At 42.9% G+C, this 22099-nt stretch overlaps 1 protein-coding gene across 4 annotated transcripts in view; it reads left to right on the top strand.

The window, feature by feature from the left end:
- The window catches only part of LOC125455071 (zinc finger matrin-type protein 1-like), a 75702-nt gene extending 61196 nt beyond the window's left edge, over positions 1–14506 (top strand). For 2 of the 4 annotated variants that reach the window (XM_048536605.2, XM_048536631.2), the window contains exons 3-7: positions 383–487; positions 8290–8452; positions 11114–11410; positions 12417–12513; positions 13366–14506. In XM_048536605.2, the coding sequence (XP_048392562.1) occupies positions 383–487; positions 8290–8452; positions 11114–11410; positions 12417–12513; positions 13366–14188 (1485 nt within the window). In that variant the 3' untranslated portion in view covers positions 14189–14506. The remainder of the gene's footprint in view (positions 1–382; positions 488–8289; positions 8453–11113; positions 11411–12416; positions 12514–13365) is intronic. The other 2 variants (XM_048536622.2, XM_048536614.2) reach the window with 2 other exon arrangements.
- Positions 14507–22099: the final 7593 nt, after the last annotated feature.

Here is a 22099-nt window from a genome sequence, read left to right as displayed (position 1 = left end):
AAGGGTCTGTTTCCATGCTATACAGCTCTATGACTCTAAGTGCAGTAGATGTTATATCACAAATTTGATGTGAAGGCTTGATTAGTTTTGAGGGAATGAGCCTGATCTGAACAAAGTGAACTAGCAGAAAACGTGAACTTCCATGATTTTGAGCATGATTTGGCATTAAAATTTCCCAATTTTTGTTTTATGTTTATCAAGCTGGTTGACCGTGAGTGCCAGTGTCAGCAATTACATCCACGTATTACCATCAGGTATCGTTCTAACCTCAACTGCTCACTTTTCTCTATCTCACCAATGCCTCTTAACTCATGACTGCTTCTTTCTGTTTAACAATAATTGAAAATTAAACTCACTCCCTGTGCTTTTGTTTGTTTTAAAGAGCAAAAAACATGCCAACAAGGTGCGCTCTTACTTTCAACTGCATAAAGAAGAAGGAACACCTTCGAAAAAAATCAAAACAGGGAATGCAGCCGTTGGCTTCCAGGTGGGTGTTTTTACACTGATGAAGGTGCTTCTCAATTCACTTTGCAGTGAAGCTGGACACTATAGTAATGCTGAACAGTTACAGTGTATTTGCAAGGTCCCCAGCTGGAATCTTGTCTTCTTTTCTGGGCACCTTCCTTTAGGAAGGACAAACAAGAATTTACAGGGAGGATGTGAGGCAGATTTACAAGAATGAGGGCCTTACATTACCTGGAGAGTTTAGAAAAACTGAAGTTGTTCTCCTAACAGCAGAAAATATTAGATTAGATTTGACATAAATGTTCAAAATCGTGAAAACTTTGGACACAGTAAAAAAGGAGAAAATGTCTCCAGTGACAGAAGTTTCGGTAACAGGAAAATAAGGTGTAGAGCTGGACAAACACAGCAGGCCAAGCAGCATCAGAGGAGCAGGAAGGCTGACGTTTTTGGCCCTAGATCCTTCTTCAGAAAATTTTCTGAAGAAAGGTCTAGGCCCGAAACGTCAGCCTTCCTGCTCCTCTAATGCTGCTTGGCCTGCTGTGTTTGTCCAGCTCTACACCTTGTTACCTCAGATTATCCAGCGTCTGCATTTCCTACTATCTCGGTAACAGGATATTGGTAAAGAATTAAAGACAATTTTATTCAGTTACTTCTTATGATTAGGAGTTAACTGCCTGAAAGAGCAGCAGGAGCAAATTCAATAACAATTGAAGGGGTATGGGGAAACAGAAGCGGGACTACTTGGTTAGTGGTTTTCAAAGAGGTTACGGAGCATTCAACATGATCACGGCTGATCTTCTACCTCAATGCTAATTTATCTTGCCAGCCTTCTATCCCTTAATATCTTTGGCATCCAAAAAACAATTGCTGTCTGTCTTGAACATACCCAGTAACTGAGCTCCCACAGCCACCTGGGATCAAGAATACTAAAAAATCAGTACCGTCTGAGTGAAGGGATTCCTTCTCATCTCCATCCTAAATGACTTATCTCTTACTTTGAGACTGTGTGACCTACTCTAAACCATTTCCCTTTGAAATAAAGGCATGGCTTTTACGATCCTAATGGGGGTGATCCTGTACTCAGGTAAGCCCTGACTACCATGTCAGTTTGCCCGCATGTTCCTACTCTAGGATGTTTCTTAAAGTGTGACAGGGCTATCGTTATGCAAGCAGCAGCCATGGATGCTGTCCAAAGGCATCTTAATGCTTATGGTCAGATGATGACTGAAACTGTGCCCTCGACATCCAGGCCTCCTGAGGCATCAGGGACAAGGCAGACTTCTGCAGTCATACCAAGTACAAAGGATGATGGGAGTAGAGGTCGGAGGCTAATCATCTCAGTCGCCAGACCTTATTTCAGGAATTCCTGAGGACAGCGTCCTCAACCCAGTGATCTTCAGTTGCTTCAGTAACATCGGTCCCACCATCACATTGCCAGAAGTGAGAATGTTCACTGACTCTCTGGGAGTCGTCAGTGCTCCTGAGATGCTGCTTGGCCTGCTGTGTTCATCCAGCCTCACATTTTATTATCTTGGAATCTCCAGCATCTGCAGTTCCCATTATCTCTGACACAATTGGCTTGATGGTTTGATAAGGTTCACATGTAGGCTCATTCATAAAGTAAGGGGGCATGGGATTCAAGGAAATCTGGCTGTCTGGATACAAAACTGGCTGTCCAATAGATGACAGGGTGGTAGTAGATGGAAAGTATTCAGCTTGGAGCTCGGTGACCAGTGCTGTTCCGCAGGGATCAGTTCTGGAATCTCTGCTCTTTGTGATCTTTATAAATGACTTGGACGAGCAAGTGAGTTTGTGAGTTTGCTGATGACACAAAGGTTCATGGAGTTGTGGACAGTGTGGAGGGCTGTTGGAGGTTGCAATGGGACATTGACAGGATGCAGATCTGGGCAAAGAAGTGGCAGGTAGAATTCAACCCAGAATAGTATAATGTGATTCATTTTGGAAGGTCGAATTTGAATGCAGCATACGGGATTAATGTTAGGATTCTCGGAAGTGTGGAGGAACAGACGGAGGAACAGGGCGGCACGGTGGCTCAGTGGTTAGCACTGCAGCTTCGCAGCGCCGGGGATCCAGGTTCAATTCCAGCCTCGGGTAACTGTCTCTGTGGAGTTTGCACATTCTCCCCGTGCCTGCGGGGGTTTCCTCCGTGTGCTCCGGTTTCCTCCCACAGTCCAAAGATGTGCAGACTAGGTGGATCGGCCATGCTAAATTGCCCGTAATATTCAGGGGTGTGTGGGTTATAGGGGGATGGGTCTGGGTGGGATTCTTCAAGGGGCACTGTGGATTTGTTGGGCCGAAGGGCCCGGGTTCCACATTGTAGGGAATCTAATCTAATCTAATCTTGGGGCCCACGTCCATAGATCCCTCAAAGTTGCTACCCAAGTTGATGGGGTTGTAAAGAAGGCGTATGGTGTGTTGGCTTTCATTGGCAGGGGAATTGAGTTTAAGAGCCGCGAGGTTATGCTGCAGCTCTATAAAACTCTGGTTAGATCACATTTGGATTATTGTGTTCAGTTCTGGTCACCTCATTATTGGAAGGATGTGGAAGCTTTAAAGAGGGTGCAGAGGAGATTTACCAGGATGCTGCCTGGACTGGACAGCAGGTCTTATGAGGAAAGCTTGAGGGAGCTAGGGCTTTTCTATTGGAGCAAAGAAGGATGAGAGGTGACTTGATAGAGGTGTACAAGATGATGAGAGGCATAGATAGAGTGGATAGCCAGAGACTTTTTCCCGGGGCGGAAATGACTATTACAAGGGGGCATTGTTTTAAGGTGATTGGAGGAAGGTATAGGGGAGATGTATGAGGTAGGTTCTTTACATAGAGAGTGGTGGGCGTGTGGAGTCAGAAACTTTAGAGACTTTTAAGCGACTGTTGGATAGGCACATGGAGGATAGTAAAATGTAGGATATGCAAGTTAGATTTATCTTAGTAGGATAATAGGTTGGCACAACATCGTGGACTGAAAGGCCTGTACTGTGTTGTACTGTTCTATGTTCTATGTACAAAGCAGAGAGTAATAGTGGATGGATGGTTGTCAGACTGGAAGCCTGTGTCTAGCGGTGTGTCTCGTGTTGGTGCTGAGCCCATTCCTGTTCATTATCTATATCAGTGATTTGGATGAGAACGTACAAGGCATGATTAGTAAGTTTGCTGATGAAACTAAAGTAGGTGGTGTCATGGACAGTGAGGAAGGTAATCGGAAATTGCAGCAGGATCTTGAACAGCAGGGGAAATGGGCAAGTGGAGTTTAATATGGATAAGTGTGAGGTGTTGCATATTAGAAAGTCAAAACAAAGTAGGAATTTCATGGTGAATGGTGGGGCCTTAACAAGTGTAGTAGAAGAGAGGGACCTTGGAGTTCAGGTGCACAGTTCTCTGAAAGTGGAGTCACAGGTAGACAGGGCGGTGAAGAAGGCATTTTGCACACTGTCCTTCATCAGTCAGGACATTGAGTAAAGAAATTGGGTTGTTATGTTGCTGTTGTATGTGATGTTAGTGAGGCCGCACTTGGAGTATTGTGTTCATTTGGTTACCTTGCTTTAGAAAGGATGTTATTAAACTGGAAAGAGTGCAGAAGAAGTTTACAAGCATGTTGCCAGGACTCAAGGGACTGAGTTATAGGGAGAGGTTGGACAAGATAGAACTTTTTCATTAGAGTGTAGGAGACTGAGGAGACATCTTACAGAAGTGTTCAAGATCATGAGAGGCATGGACAGGGTGAATGCACTCAGTCTTTTTCCCAGGGTTGGGGAATTGAGGACTAGAGGACATCAGTTTAACGTACGAGGGGAAAGAATACATGGGAACCTGAAGGGCGACTCTTTTTTTGACACAGAGTTTAGTATGCATATGGAATGAACTGCTAGCGGAAGTGGTTATGGGGTACATTAAAAACATTTGAAAGAAATTTGGATGAATACACAGATAAGAAAAGTTTAGAAAGATATGGCCAAGTACAGAGAAATGGGGTTAGCGCGGATGGACATTTTGTTCGGCATGGACCAGTTTGGGCAGAAGGGCATGCCTCAATGCTGTAGGACTCTATGACTATATCATGTTAAGTTCCATTTTCAAGTCTGCAAATTTTGAAACTGTCAGTGTCAACATGTAGCAAGACCTGAACAATATTCAGGTTGAGTTTGGTAAGTGGAAAGTACAGTTCGCACCAGACATACAGTGTCAAAGAATGGCAGTCTCCAACAAGTGAGTCAGTATCAATCTCCCTTTGATGTTGAAATGCATTATCATTGCAAAATTCTCCATTCACCATAATCCTAAATTCAACATTGCCCAGAAACTCGAATGAAACAACCATGTAAATATTGAGCTATAGAAATAGGTGAAAGGATACTTATTCTGCAGTGAATAACTCTCCTTTTGACTCACTAGTGCCCCTTCACCATTGACAAGGCAGTAATCAGGTCTATGATGGGATTCTGTGCATTTGCCTGAATCAGTGCAGTTCTGACCACACTCAAGAAACTTGACACTGTCCAGGACAAAGCAACCTGCCTGAGTCGAGTTTGGGGAAAGCAGTAACATTGTGGTAATGCCAGTGAATTAGTCGTCCAGAGGGCCAAATACAGACGCAGATCCCAACAGGATGCTAGTGGAATTTCAGTCAGTTTTAAAAATCTGAAAGTGAATGTCACTGAACTGCAAAATGCTGAATGTAATGGTGCAATTTAGTGGGCCTGAGTAATGGTGTCATGGAACTGCCATGATTGTTGTAAAATCCCATCTTGTTTACAATTGTCCCTTTAGGGAATGAAATCAGCCAATCCTACCTGATCTGAACTTACATTTGACTCCAAGTCTTCTGTTATTAACTCTGAACTGCCTTCTGAAATGGTCTTGGAAGTAATTTCGATGTAAGACTATTAGGGATGGGCACCAAATGGTACAAGCATTGCCTATATACTATGAAAGAATGATTTTTAAAAAAAACCTTCCTTCAGATTTGTGCACTCATATGTACCATCTCCAGGATGCACTGAAGATTAGCACCAAGGCTTCTTCGACCGCATCCCACAAAACCTGAACTCCAACATCCCAGACGATAAAGGCAGTGGGTGCATGGGAGTAGCAATGTCTTCAAGTAACCTATCGGACTTGGGAATATGTTATTGTTCCTCCATCATCGCTGGGTCAAGCTTCTGAAACTTCCTCCGAGCTGCACTGTGGATATTCCTTCACCACAAAGTTAAAAGCGGTTGGATAAAATGGCTCCTCATTACCATTTCATGTGCAACTCAGGTTTTACAATCAAGAAGATATTTGAATTTCAGTGACCAACTTAAAAGATCACACAAGTCTTTAAGGCTTTAAGACCTATAGTAGGAAAAACAATATTGTTTAAAGCCACAGGAGTAAGCAAGATATACTCTAATTCTGCAGTATCCTATTCCTCTCTCTATCTATGGCTAGGTGAACCATCAGCCTTTTTTGTTTATTTCTCACGGACATGACTTTGCTGGCTGGACCAGCATTTATTGCCTGACCCCAGTTGTCCTTGAGAAGATGGTGGGGAGCTGCCTTCTTGAACCTCTGCAACCCATGTGGTGTGTGAGTTAGGGAGAGAATTGCAGGGTTTTGATCCAGTGAACTAAAGGAGTAGCAAAATGGTGAGTAGCTTGGAAGGGAATTTGCAAGTGATCGTGTCCCCATGTATCCACTGCCCTTATCCTTCTAGATGGAAGTGGTCATGGGTTTGGAAGATACTGATAAGGAGCTGTGTAGATGCTGCTGCTTCTAAGAATCAGTGATGGAGGGAGTGGATGCTTGTGGATGCAGTGCTAATCAATTGGGCTATTTTGTCTTGGATGGTGTCAAGCTTGTTGAGCTTTATTGACGCTCCATGCATCCAGGCAAGTAGAAAGAAATTTATCACACTGCTGATTTGTGCTTTGTAGTTGGTGGACAGAAGTGGGGAGTCAGACAGTGAGTTACTCAGTTTAGGATTCCTCGTTTCTGAACTGCTCTTGTTGCCGCAGTATTTTTACAGTGAGTCCCGTGGAGATTTTCGTAAATGGTAATCCTCACGATGTTGATAATGAGCGCTAATGATGCCATTGAAAGTCAAGTTCCAATGGTTAGATTCCCTCTTATTGGAGATGGTCATTTCTCGGCACTTGTAAGCGTGAATGTTATTCGCCAGTTGTCAGCCCACTCCTGAATTTAGTCAGGTCTTTCTGATTTGGATGTAGACAGTTTATGTCACAAATGTTGCTGAATGTTGTGCAGTCATCAGCAAACACCTCAGTACTGACCTTGTGATGGAGGGAAGGTTTTGATGAAGCAGCTGAAGATGGTTTGGCCTAGGACACTATCGTGAGGAACTCCTGCAGAGATGTCCTAGAATTGAAAAGACTGACCTTCAACAATCACAACAGTCTTCCTTTGGTCCAGGTATGACTCCAACTAGCAGGCAGTTTTCCTTGATTCCTATTGATTCCAGCTTTGCTAAGGCTTCTAAGATTCTGAACTTAGTCAAATGTGGTTTTAATGTCAAGGACTGTCCAGTTCCTTTGTGTATATTTTAACCAAGGCTGTTATGAGGTCAGGAACTGAGTGGCCCTGATGGAACACAAACAGGGTGTCACTGAGCAAGTTATTACTGAGAAAGTGCTACTTGATAGCACTGTTGATGGACACCTTCCATCACTTTGCAGATGATCAAGAGTAAACTGATGGGGCAGTAATTCGCCGGGTTGGATTTGCCCTGCTTTTTGTGTGCAGGACAAACTTGGGCAATTTTCCATATTGTTGAGTATGGCTGTATTTTAGCTATACTAGAATAGCTTGGCTAGGGGAATGGCAAATTCGGAGCACAGGTCTTTGGTACTATTGCCAGACTGGCCCAGACCAGTTTCTTGATTTCGCATAGCGTGATATGCATTGGATGAACACCAATGTCTGTAATTTTGGCGACCTACAGAAGAAGCCAAGATGGATCATCCACTGAGCACTTCTGGTGAAAGATTTTGCAAATACTTTAGCCTTACCCTTTACACTAATGTGCTGAGCTCCTCCCAGCTGAAGGTGGAGTATTTGTGGAGCCTCCATCTACAGTGAGTTGTTTAATTGTTCACCACTATTCAAAACAGTATTTGGTGGGACTGCAGAGCTTAGATTTGACTTGTTGGCTGTGAAGTTGCTTACCTGTTTCTGTCACTTGCTGGGTATGCTGAATTCCATGCAAATAGTCCTGTATGGTAACTTCACCAGATTGGCTCCTCATTTTCAGGTATGCCCGATGCTGTTTCTAGCATCCTTCTGCACTGTCCTGAACTGGAGATGATACCCTGTCAAAACTGAACTTAAAGGATTTACTTTGACTACTGTACTAAGCACATGATAAAAGATGACACTGCAGTGCATTAATAACTAATCAAACAATTATTTATAGATAGATTCCTTTTAATGTGCTGTTATCAGGATGTTATCTGAGTAATTATCTGCTGTTCCTTTAATATCCTGTTTTTAATATTGAAGGAAATTACCAAAGTCTGCTGTCATCATGGCAGGCTTCCCTGTACCACCAGCACATTAACTGGGTCATTCATCATGTTTGCTGGTTGTGAGAAAAGTGGATACCACATTTTCTTATTTAAGTTGTCGCTCTGTGTTCATCCTACATGAAACAGCTTGAGAAATGTTGAGAGTGTTACTTACGTACTTAACCTTCTTTGTTAAAAAACTATATAAGTTGCTGTACTGCAGGTGTTCAGACTGCAGACTTTTAGCCAAATAAATTGACAGCTGGTGTGTTTACTGAGATTGTGCCTGATGCTTGATTGCAGGATGCTGGAACAGGAGAAGTGGACAAGAATAAATTTTGCATCCTGTGCAATATGGTTTTCACATCCCCCGTAGTTGCTGAGTCCCATTATAAAGGCAAGATTCATGCAAAGCGGCTCAAACAGCTAGTCGGAGAGCAGCCATGTGTCACACAGCCACAGACTGGTAGGAGGAAGCTCATTCTCAAGATTCCATTTCCTATGTCATGCTCAATGTCTGATTTTGCCAGAGTGCAAGCTATTGGTTCTGACTTCAGTTTGATTCATGGATTCACACTCGACAGTCTTAACCACAAAATGTCTTCCAGTTCTAGAATCGACAGCCAGGGGAAACATCTCTAAATTCACCAAGTTATCCCCTGTAAGAATTTTGAAAGTTTTAATGAGATTGCCTCTCATTGTTTGAAATTCTAGAGAGCGCAAGCCAAATCCTTCCGTCCCTCCTCGTAAGACATTCTTGCCATCTCAGGGATTAATCTGGTGAGCAAAAACAGAAATTGCTGGAAAAGCTCAGCAGCTCTGAAAACATCTGTGAAGAAAAAATCAGAGTTAGCTTTTAGGGTCCAGTGACCCTTCCTCAGAACTCAGACCTGCTGAACTTTTCCAGCAACTTCTGTTTGTGTCCTGATATACAGCATCCGCAGTTCTTTTGGTTTTTATTAACCTGGTGAAATTCCATTGCACCCCTTCTGTGGCCAGAATATCCTTCCTTAGATAAGGTGTCCAAAACTGTACACAATATTCCAGTTAAGATTGCAATAAGGCTGTATCAATTGCAGCAAGATATTTTTGTTCTCAAATTCCCTTGGAATGAATGCTAATATACCGTTTGACCCTCTAATTCGTGGCTACACTCACATGCTAGTTTTTAGAAGCTCATGGACAAGGACACCCAGGTTTTTTTGGACACCTGCACTTCCTAAACACTCACCATTTATGAAATATTCTACCTTTCTGTGTTTTCGGCCAAAAATGAATCTGTTTAAATTTATTTACATTGTATTCCATTTTCCATGTTCTAGCCCATTCACATAGCCTATCCAAGTCCTCTGAATCCTCTTTGTGTCGGCCTCACAACGTACATTCCTACCCAGCTGGTGGCGTCATCAGCAAATCTGTAAAAAGTGCAGTATTCATCAATAAGATATGTAGTTCCATGTCCAAATCATTTAAAAAGATTATAAACAGTTATGGACTTAGCATTAACCACTGTTGTATCCCACTAAATAGCTGCCTGCCCCCCCATTCTAAATTCAATCCAATTAGAATAGCCTTTATTGTCACACGCACTCAAAGTAGTGCAGTGAAAAATTTACAACATTGTCTGTTGTCTCCATCTTAGGGACAGGGTACTTTAAATGTTGTCACAGAATTGAAATAGTAAAAATAATTAGCACAGGAATACAGAGTTTAAAAGCCCAGAATGAGTATAAAAGGTGTCTGTAAAGAACTCAAGTTATAATCTTTTTCCAAAGTAAGTCTGGGTCCACCAGGCTTCAGAACACAAGGCCATGCTGCCTTCATGTGCTGGCCTCTGTCCAGGACTCGCTCTGCTACCGCTCTGGGTTCCGGCCCGCAGCTTGGCCCATGCTCGCTCTGCTCCTGCTCCAGGACTCAACTCACACTCTGCTTTCGCTCCAGGACTCAGCCTGTGACTTGGTTTGCACTCGCTCTGCTGCCACTCTGCTCTCTGGCTGTGACTTGCTCTGCTCCCTGCTCCAGGACTCGTCCCATGCACTGTGCATCCGTCCCCGCCCAGGCTCCAACCGCGACTTGTCTACCTTTGTCTCACCTCCATTCTCCAGGTGGGGTAGGATGTATCAGAAGTTGGGCAGAGGGAAGAGAAACTGCTGCAAAGAAGAAATAAAAAAATAGAGAAAGGAAAAAGAACTGGCAAGTGGAGAAGCTCCAACTGGAGCACCTTACTCTGCTGCCATCTTGAATGAATTATTCCTACCCTCTGCTCTCTGTCTAGTCTATTCTAGCCAATTCCTAAATCATTGTAGTATACTTCCCCATCCCATGTGCAGTAGTTTTATTTGCTAACCTCATGTCCATTCAATATTGCACATTAACGCCTTCATTTTCATTAAAGTTTCCAAACTTTCCCCTCCCACATACATTAACAGCCATTAATTACCAAGATTGGCATTTGTTCAGAATGCAATTATTCTCCGTAATACTGTACTCTGATACTTTCTGTCATGTTAGTAGCTTAAGACATAACATTGTGTAATGGATCAATTTTATTACTACAGGTATTTCTGCCGTAATGTACTTCATTAACATGAATTGGCAGTTGATAAATAGTGGATGCTGTTTGGATAACACAGACTTCCCCTTCACGTGATCTTCTATGGCAATTTTCTATAGCGGGAAATCACTCAACGCAACCATCACTTTAAAGGAGAAACACCTGTAAAATAATTTGTAAAACTTAAATTGAATAGATTTCTGTGGTCTAATTCGATACAAACAGATCAATCATGATCGTACTGACAGGTAGAGCAGGTTCAAAAGGCTGAATGGCCTACTTGTCTGAATTTTTGTGTTAATTCTCATTAGAACAACATATTTAAGAATATTATTGTTTTTTTTCTGGATTGAAACCTTGAAATTTGATCAAATAGTGTTTGATTTGTACCTTTATATGGCCCCAATTTCTGGGGTATAGGTATGATCTGTTAGCTATATGACATTTCAGATATAAACGTATTTGTTCTCCTCCAGAAGAAGCTGTGCACTATTCAACTTCTCAAAAACAGTAATATGATGTGTAAAATTTGAAAGCTATCTTGAATCATTGCAGCCATTTTTTGAATTTCAGTGCTGTGTTCTATCACAGTGACCACAAATGTGGCAAATCCACCTACAGAGGAGAGGTCTGTGCAGAGTGAGCAACTGGAAAAGGGCAAACAAGACGTGGCACAGGAAGCTGCTACAGCAGCTTCCGCAGCTTTGGACCTGGAGGATCCCAACAGGCTCTGCAAACTTTGCAATGCCTCTTTTAATAACCCAATAATGGCCCAGCAACATTACAATGGCAAGAAACACAAGAAAAATGACCTAAGGAGACAACTAATGGAAGAAATGGGGAAGGAGACAGATTCTCCAGAGAAGAATGGTAAGTAATTCTCAATGTCACTGCATTAGGGGAGGCAGAGGTATAGTGGTGATGTCACTGGTAATCCTGCTAATGTTCTGGGTACGAGCTCACATCTCATCATGGCAGATGGTGACATTTGAATTCTAGACAAAAAATATTTGTAACCACTGTAAATTGACATTAACAAAAACGGATTCATTTTGGGGAAGAACATATGCTGTCTGATCTGGCCTACCTGTCACTCCAAACACAGCAATGTGTTATGTGCAATGTGCAATGTCTTAACTGCCCTCTGGGCAATTAGGGATGAGCAATAAATTATGTCCTAACCAGCGATACCCACATTTCATGAGCAATTTTTTTCTAATTGGTAAAAATAGGAAGAGTGCTGGTACAACAGTCATTACATTCACTTGTTTCACAAATTCTGAATTGAAATCTTCAGATTTTAGTGGAATTGGAGAATACAAGAAAAAGAACATGGTTTAACGTCAAGTTGTAACTTTGTAAGTCAGAAATTTGCAGACATTTTCAATCTATATTGAAATGCCCACTGACTAAATGTAAAGATAAGCTTGAGTAACAAGCACAATGGAAGTCATTGCTCGAGAGCAGCCAGAACTGAACAATGAATGCTAACCAACCCAGCAATGCTTACTTCACACAAAAGCATAAAGAAAACACTGCAACAGCACACATGCTCACAGAAGAGGCAGATTTGTGTCAGATGGAATTTAGTAGTGTGAGCTGATAAGTTTGGGCAAAAAACAAGTAAGAAATGGGGACAATGGAGAGTTACCTCAGAGTACAGCAGGGCCTTGATCAGATGGGCAAATGGGCCGAGAGTGGCACCTGTAGTACAAAGTGAATCGAAGTAATGCAAACAATGTTGTTTGTAAAAATTATCATTTACATGCTTAATTCCTAAGCGTATGTATGTTTGAAAATAAGTAAACAGGTAACAGTTATAATTTTGTACAGATTTGGTCATGACTGGAAAAATAATTCGGATTATGTTTTGTAGTAGGCGCGGGTGACTATCCATGTGCTATCTGCAATGTTACACTCAATTCCATTGAGCAGTACCAGTGTCACCTACAAGGATACAAACATCACTTGAAGTAAGAGTTCTGCATTTTTTTCCATCCAAATCCCACTGATACAAATACACTTGTAATCTTAATGATTGGGATTGAATTACAAAAAACCATATTGCTTGAAGGTTTGCTAATAATGAATCTGACAATAAGTCTTTCTGGAAACAAGCTGTTAGGATTTTCATATTTAATTTGTGCATTTTGCCATTCATTAATGTTTAGCTGATGTAAATCAGTTGACATTTTTTCAACTAAATTCCATTTGGAGCGACAAGATAGTTCAGTGGTTAGCACTGCTGCCTCACTGTGCCAGGGAGCCGAGTTTAATTCCACTCTCAGGCAACTGCCTGTGTGGAGTTTGCACGTTCTCCCTGTGTCTGCGTGGGGTTCCTCCGGGTGCTCCAGTTTCCTCCCACAGTCCAAAGATGTGCAGGTTAAGTGGAATGGCCATGCCAAATTTTTCATAGTGTCCAAGGATGTTCAGGCTAGGTGGATAAGCCATGGGAGATGCAGGGCTGCTTTTCAGAGGGTCAGTGTGGACTCGGTAAGCTGAATGGCCTGCTTCCACACCAAAGAGATTCTATGATTAGGTCTATGCATTGAATTAGGAATATATACATATTATTTTTTCTGGATTACTTTTGGATAAATTTTGTGCATTTTCTAAAGTAGTAACTCAGGATGGTAATTTCCATCATATTGAAAGTTAGTATCTCCTGGCTAACCTATTTATGTGGTACAGTCTTGACAGGAAGGATCCCAGTCATTTTTGTGACAGAGTGAGATGAACAGCCTGTAATCGGGGAGCACTGTGTAATCTAATTTACATGCTCCACTAAAAGCAAGTGCTGATCATTTTGTTTTTATTATCCACAGAGAAAATAAAGTGGTTAACCTGGTAAAGAATACAAAGTCAAAGATCTACGACTCATTCCAGGATGAACTCGATGACTTTATTAAAGTTCAGAAAGCTAGAGGGCTGGTGCCAAAGGTGTCCTTTAGAAAATTTGAAGACCATCAGGAAGAAGAAGACACTGTGAACTTGCTTTCAGCCAGCCCACCCCATTCTCCTGCATACCCGTTGGAAGGTTTCCCTACAGCCAAACCAAGTGATCTCCCAGATGAACGCACTTTCCCAAATTACGTGGAAATTGGAGCTGAGCTGTTGCCCACGTTGCAAAATGACCATCTGAAGGACAAATGCGAACAAAATAGTAACTTGCATATAGAATACCACACACAAATGCCACTTTCTGTGATGCCAACTCATCCAGAAAATAGTCAAGGTCCATTCAGCTTGGAGTCGTTCGACGAATGTAAACCCATAACCTCTGATGACAGCTTAGACTCTTGCAAAAAAGACAAGATTAGGGGAAAGAAGAAACACAGAAGGGACAAAAGAAACAAGGAGATAGAAACTAAAAGAGAAAGTGAGCTACCAAGCTACAGGGTAGAGGAAAGCCCCAAAGGACTGTGTTTGGAACAAGTTAAAGATCAGTCAAAGCAGAAAGCAGAGCAAAGGGATCGAGATGAGTTTATTCTGAACAAAGAAAAGGTAAAACTTAAAAAGGAAAAAAGGGAACTTAATCAAGAAAAGGAGGAAGTGAAACTAAAACATAAAAAGCAAAAGAAAAAGAAGGAAGTTGATACAAGAACAGAAGAAGAAAAACTTTGGGATGAATCTATTTTGGGAATTTGATACAAAGGAACTTTGAGGACTTTGATGCTTGATCACGGTTTTAATTTGCTCAAGCACTTCTGAGAATAAAAATATACATTTGTTAATAAAAGTGTTTGAAGATTCAATTATTTTTCTCCCCAGTAAATCAATATTGTTCAGGTATTGTTCATCATCTCTGTGGGCTCTTGTTTGTTACTGTAATTTTCCAATCACCTGTAACCTGAGTTATGAAATATATTGCTGACATCTAATGATGTTTTAAGTGTCCTTGAGCATTTGCCCTTCACTTTGTCAAACTCCTTTATAGTTCTAATGCGTTATGGTAACTTGTAAGTTCTTGGGCCATTCAGACTTGTTTAACTTCTAATAAACAGTGTGATTGTAGTTTTAAATGACTTCTTGTTAAGTCACATCACATAATAGATGGATGCTTTGTCAAAATATATGCAAATATGGTGAGCTGATCCGGAAGGAATGTTCACAAAGAAATTTTATTTCTATAATACCTCTTTATAGGCAGGTATTTCCTGTCCAACACATCTTGGATGTCACAAAAGTATCTGTGCAGTTTTCTGTGGCTCATGTTGATTCTAGAGTTGAGAGGATAGGATTATGAGGAGAGACTGAGTAGCGTGGGATTATACTCATTGGAGTTCAGAAGAATAAGGGGAGATCTTATCGAAACATATAAGATTATGAAGGGAATAGATAAGGTGGAGGCAGGGAGGTTGTTTCCGCGAGCAGGTGAAACTAGGACTAGAGAGCATTGCCTCAAAATAAAGGGAAGCAGATGTAGGACTGAAGTCAGGAGGAACTTCTTCACCCAAAGGGTTGTGAATCTGTGGAATTCCCTGCCCAGTGAAGCGGTTGAAGCTACCTCGCTGAATGGTTTTAAGGCAAGGCTAGATAATTTTTTAAACAGTAAAGGAATTAAGAGTTATGGTGAGTGGGCGAGTGAGTGGAGCTGAGTCTCAGAAAGATCAGCCATGATTTTAGTAAATGGCGGGGCAGGCTCAAGGGGCCGGATGGCCTACTCCTGTTGGGGAGTGAATGAACGGTTTGTGAATGACTTATCTGTTTATTGTCACTTGCATTTTAAATGATTAATCCAGTGAAAGGCTTCAGTTGTCACCACACTCTGGTGCCATTTTGAATAGTTCAAGAATAAAAAGACTGAAAAGACGTAACTAAGAGAGGGTCCTTCAGCAACTTGCTGCTGCCTGCGCCAGACCCACTAATGTAATAGTCACTATTCTTTAGATGCCATCTCTTTGCTGCTGGACACACTTTGCCACCAGTGAGTGCTGAACCAATACTACCCCCCACCTCCACACTCCGTTCCCCCCAAGGCCAGGAGTCCTCACAGTCTAGGGGTTACCAGGAATCCCTGATTCCACTGCCACCTTGCCAGCACCAAGAGTCCCCCACTCATCTTCTGGGAGTGTCTGGTTCCATTGCCAGGCCAGGCTCCTGATCGCTGGAGGAGCTTTGCTGCAACGGCTGCCAGCCCTAAATGCCAGGAAGATATTCTTGCTGCTGGTTCCACCACTCTGCGCTCAGCCTGCTGTCGCTGCTGCACTGATTCCACAGACTAACCTGCCAAAGAAAAACAAAAAAGGAAAGGAAAAGAGCAGAAGTTAAAAGAAGAAAAGAGATAAAGCAGATGAGACCCAGGCAAGACCCCTGTTACTCTGCTGCCATCCTGATAAGGAGTATGATCTTTGAGTGTACTGAAATAAAATCAGTCTTTTACAATGTACAAATTCACTCAACACAGATAGTTACTTAATGCCAATAGGTATCCTAAACATAAAGAACCCACTTACAAACCTCATGGACTTTTTTGAAGATGTAGCAAAGGTAGTAAACCGAGGTAAGTCAACGGATGTAGTTTATCTGGATTTCCAAAGGGCTTATGATAAAGTCCAACACAAAAGACTGTTAGCTGAGGTGGAAGTCCACAGAACTGGGGGCAAATTACTGATATAGATAGGGAACTGATTGAGTGACAGGAACTAGAGAACTGAAATAATAGGTAAGGACTCAAATTGGCTCAAATGACTAGTTGTGTCCCACAGGGCTCTGTTCTGTGGCCTTATTTATTCACAATATTCATTACCGACTTGGGCATTGGCATAAAAAGTCGTGGCCAGATTTGCTGCTGACATAAAATTGGGCAGCATTGTAGACAATGTTGACAACAGCATAAAATTACAACATGATATTGATAGATGAAGTGAATGGGTAAAGCAGCCGTGGCATATTGATTTTAAGATAAGCAAGTGTGAGATCACCCATTTTGAACTGAGAAAGGATCAATCTGGGTATTTTTAGAAGGTACAAAGTTAAATACAGTAGATGTCCAATGACATTTGGAAGTTCAGGTGCATAACTGTTCAAAATGCTATGCACAGGTACAGAAAATAGTCAAAAAAGCTAATAGAATGCTGGCCTTCATATCTTAAAGCGCTGGAGTACAGGGATGTAGGTGTTATGCTGCAGTTATACAAGATGCTCATTAGACACCACTTAGTCTACTGACAGCAGATCAGGACATCATATATTAGGAAGGATGTTTTGGTCATGAAGGGAGTTCAACACAAGAATAATGCCTGGACTCTAGGGCTTAGGTTATGAGGGGAAGTTAGACAAATTGGGTCTTTATTCAAAGAATGCTCGGGAAGGCATAATCTAATCGAGATCTTCAGGATGTTAACAAGGAAAGACAGAGTAAATAAAGGTAAACCTTTCCACTGGCTGAAGATTCTAGAACCGGGGGGGTGTAGTCTACGAATAGGAGGGGAGGCGACGGCCTAGTGGTATTATCGCTGGATTTAATCCAAAGACCCAAGCAATGTTCTGGGCACTCAGGTTTGAATCCCAGACTGTGGAACTTGCGTTCAATGAAAACCTGGAATTAAAAGTCTAAGGATGACCATGAATTATTTTTTTCTTTATTCGTTCACAGGATGAGGGCACCGCTGCCTAGGCCAGCATTTATTGCCCATCCCTAATTGACCAGAGGGCAGTTATGAGTCAACTGTGGGTGTGGAATCACATGTAGGCCAGACCAGGTAAGGATGGCAGTTTCCTTCCCTAAAGGACTTTAGTGAACCTTAAGGGAAGCAAACTGCCATTTTTCCCTAGTCAGACCAATATGCCTGATGTGTTTGATTCTTAATTGTCCTCTGGGCAATGAGGGATAGATAATAAATGCTGGCCTAGCCAGTGATGCCCTGAATAAAACAAAATAGGGCCAGACCATTCAGGAGAGATGTTAGAAAGCACTTCTTTGCACAGAGGAGTGGGGTTTTGGAAATCTCTTCCTCAAATGGCAGTTGATATTAATTTAATTGCTAAATTCAAATCTTCAATTGATTTGTTTTTATTAGGCAAGGGTACAAAGGGATACTGTTGCAAGGCTGGCATATGGAGTTAGGCAACAGAGCAGGTGTTACCTTATTGAATGATAGAGCAGACCTGAGACCCTTAAAGGCCTATGTTCCTACTCCTACACACCAGGAATAACATTTTTTCATGGTGTTATTGTTCTTATCCATTTGCAATAACACATGCTTTGAAACGCAGAGTAGAGTTCAGTAGCTGGTGTGTGTAGTTCCTCTGCATCACACTAGGTGTCATACGTAGAACATAGAACATTACAGCTCAGTACAGGCCCTTCGGCCCTCGATGTTGTGCTGACCTGTCATACCGATCTGAAGCCCATCTAACCTACACTATTCCATGTACGCCCATATGCTTATCCAATGACGACTTAAATGTACTTAAAGATGGCGAATCTACTACCGTTGCAGGCAAAGCGTTCCATTCCCTTACTACTCTCTGAGTAAAGAAACTACCTCTGACATCTGTCCTATATCTTTCAGCTCTCAATTTAAAGCTATGCCCAATTGAGCTCGCTGTCACCATCCTCGGAAAAGGGCTCTCCCTATCCACCCTATCTAACCCTCTGATTATTTTATATATCTCAATTAAGTCACCTCTCAACTTTCTTCTCTCTAATGAAAACAACCTCAAGTTCCTCAGCCTTTCCTCGTAAGACCTTCCCTCCATACCAGGCAACATCCTAGTAAATCTCCTCTGCACCCTTTATTCTTTTCTAGGTGATTATAAAGGGTGACCAAGCTTCCACATCCTTCTTATAATGTGGTGACCAGAACTGTACACAATACTCCAAGTGCGGCCGCACCAGAGTTTTGTACAGCTTCAACGTAACCTCTTGGTTCCGGAACTTGATCCCTCTATTAATGAAAGCTAAAACATTGTATGCCTTCTTAACAGCCCTGTCAACCTGGGTGGCAACTTTCAAGGATCTGTGTACATGGACACTGAGATCTCTCTGCTCATCTACACTACTAAGAATCTTACCATTAGTCCAGTACTTTGCCTTCTGGTTACTCCTACCAAAGTGCATCACCTCACACTTGTCTGCATTAAACTCCATTTGCCACTTCTCAGCCCAGCTCTGCAGCTTATCTATGTCTCTCTGCAACCTACAGTATCCTTCGTCACTATCCACCACTCCACCAACCTTAGTGTCGTCTGCAAATTTACTAACCCATCCTTCTACGCCCTCATCCAGGTCATTTATAAAAATGACCAACAGCAGTGGACCCAACACCGACCCTTGCGGTACACCACTAGTAACTGGTCTCCAGGGTGAACATTTCCCATCAACTACCACCCCCTGTCTTCTTTCAGCAAGCCAATTTCTGATCCAAACTGCTATATCTCCTACAATCCCATTCCTCCGCATTTTGTACAATAACCTATTGTGGGGAACCTTATCGAACGGCTTGCTGAAATCCATATACACCACATCAATGGGTTTACTCTCATCTACCTATTTGGTCACCTTCTCAAGGAACTCAATAAGGTTTGTGAGGCACGACCTTCCGTTCACAAAACTGTGCTGACTATCCCTCATCAATTTATTCTTTTCTAGGTGATTATAAATCCTGTCCCTTATAACCTTTCGCAACACTTTACCAACAACTGAGGTAAGGCTCACTGGTCTATAATTACCAGGGTTGTCTCTACTCCCCTTCTTGAACAGGGGAACCACATTTGCTATCCTCCAGTTGTCTGGCACTATTCCTGTAGACAATGATGAGTTAAAGATCAATGCCAAAGGCTCGGCAATCTCCTCCTTGGCTTCCCAGAGGATCCTAGGATAAATCCCATCCGGCCCAGGGGACTTATCTATCTTCACCCTCTGTAGGATTTCTAATACCTCTTCCTTGTGAACCTCAATCCCACCTAGTCTAGTAGCCTGTATCTCAGTATTCTCCTCGACAACATTGTCGTTTTCTAGAGTGAATACTGTTGAAAAATATTCATTTAGCGCTTCTCCTATCTCACCTGACTCCACACACAACTTACCACTACTATCCTTGATTGGGCCTAATCTTACTTTCATCATTCTTTTATTCCTTAAATACCTATAGAAAGCCTTAGGGTTTACCCTGATCCTATCCACCAACAACTTCTCATGACTCCTCCTGACTCTTCTGAGCTCTCTCTTTAGGCCTTTCCTGGCTACCTCGTAGCCCTCAAGTGCCCTAACTGAGCCTTCACATCTCATCCTAACATAAGCCTTCTTCTCCCTCTTGACCAGAGATTACACCTCCTTCATAAACCACGGCTCCAGCGCTCTACAGCTTCCTCCTGGCCTGACAGGTACATACTTATCTAGGACACACAGGAGCTTTTCCTTGAATAAGCTCCACATTTCTAATGTGCCCATCCCCTGCAGTTTCCTTCCCCATCCTATGCTCCCTAAATCTTGCCTAATCTCATCGTAATTGCCTTTCCCCCAGCTATAACTCTTGCCCAGTGGTATACACCTATCCCTTTCCATCACTAAAGTAAACATAACAGAATTGTGATCGCTATCACCAAAGTGCTCACCTACTTCCAAATCTAACACCTGGCCGGGCTCATTACCCAGTACCAAATCTAATGTGGCTTCGCCCCTTGTTGGCCTATCTACATACTATGTCAGGAAGCCCTTCTGCACACATTGGACAAAAACTGACCCATCTATAGTACTCAAACTATAGTGTTCCCAGTCAATATTTGGAAAGTTGAGGTCACCCATGACAACCACCCTGTCTCTCTCACTCCTATCGAGAATCATCTTTGCTATCCTTTCCTCTACATCTCTGGAACTATTCGGAGGCCTGTAGAAAACCCCCAACAGGGTGACCTCTCCTTTCCTGTTTCTAACCTCAGCCCATACTACCTCAGTTGTCGAGTCCCCAAACACCCTTTCTGCAACTGTAATACTGTCCTTGACCAACAATGCCACACCTCCCCCTCTTTTACCATCTTCTCTGTTCTTACTGAAACATCTAAATCCTGGAACCTGCAACAACCATTCCTGTCCCACTCTCTCCATGTCTCCGAAATAGTCACAACATCGAAGTCCCAGGTACTAACCTATGCTGCAAGTTCACCCACCTTATTCCGGACGCTCCTGGCATTGAAGTAGACACACTTCAAACCAACTTCTTGCTTGCCGGTGCCATCTTGCGTCCCTGAAACTTTATTTCGGACCACCCTACTCTCAACCTTTTCTATACTCGAACTACAATTTTGGTTCCCATCCCCCTGCTGAATTAGTTTAAACCCACCCGAATAGCCTTAGCGAATTTCTCCCCCAGTATATCGGTACCCCTCCGGTTCAGGTGAAGATCATCCTGCTTGTAGAGGTCCCACCTACCCCAGAAAGAGCCCCAATTATCCAAGAATCCAAAACCCTCCCTCCTGCACTATCCCTGTAGCCATGTGTTCAACTCCTCTCTCTCCCTATTCCTCACCTCACTAGCACATGGCACGGGCAACAAACCAGAGACAACAACTCTGTTCATCCTAGCTCTCAGCTTCCATCCTAGCTCCCTGAAATTCTGCCTTAAATCCTCATCTCTCTTCCTACCTATGTCATTGGTGCCAATGTGGACCATGACTTGGGGCGGCTCCCCCTCCCCCTTAAGGATCCCAAAAACACGATCAGAGACATCACGCACCCTGGCACCTGGGAGGCAACACACCAACCGTGAGTCTCTCTCGTCCTCACAGAACCTCCTATCTGTCCCCCTAACTATGGAGTCCCCAATGGCTAATGCTCTGCTCCTCTTCCCCCTTCCCTTCTGAGCAGCAGGGACAGACTCTGTGCCAGAGACCTGTGCCCCACTGCTTTCCTGTGGTAAGTCCCCCCCCACCCAACAGTATCCAAAACGGTATACTTATTGTAGAGGGGAATGGCCACAGGGGATCCCTGCACTGCCTGCCAGTTCCCTTTCCGTCCCCTGACTGTAACCCATCTGTCTTTTTCCTGTACCTGAGGAGTGACTACCTCCCTGTAACTCCTCTCAATAACCCCCTCTGCCTCCCGAATGATCCGAAGTTCATCCAGCTCCAGTTCCCTAACGTGGTTTTCAAGGAGCTGGAGTTGGGTGCACTTCCCGCAGATATAGTCAGCAGGGACACTCGTGGTGACCCTTACCTCCCACATTCTGCAGGAGGAACATTCAACTGCCCTGACCTCTGTTCCCATTATTCTAAATTCCCAAGACTTAAAAAATAAAGAATAAAAAATAAACTTGTTACTTTACCAATCTGGCACACAGAACCTTTTTTTTGGTTAGAGGAGGAGGATGGGTGGGAGACACTACCTGAGTAGTGTTTCGGGTAACGCACCCACACAAATATATTACCTCACTTACTCAGCAGTCCCATGTCTGCCCCTGCTCAGTGTACCTCCGCCTATTCACGAGGTAAGCTTTTTGTAGATTCAAAATCAGTGACTCACCAGCTTCCCGACAGGCCCCTGCTCCAAGCTCCCGCTCGCGCTGCTGCTCAACCAGAAATGGAAGGCACCGACACGCGAGATAAGCTTTTTGTAGA

This window comes from Stegostoma tigrinum, chromosome 1, assembly GCF_030684315.1.
Source record: "Stegostoma tigrinum isolate sSteTig4 chromosome 1, sSteTig4.hap1, whole genome shotgun sequence".
NCBI classification, from domain to species: Eukaryota; Metazoa; Chordata; class Chondrichthyes; order Orectolobiformes; family Stegostomatidae; genus Stegostoma; species Stegostoma tigrinum.
This window is presented reverse-complemented; position numbering and strand designations above follow the sequence as displayed.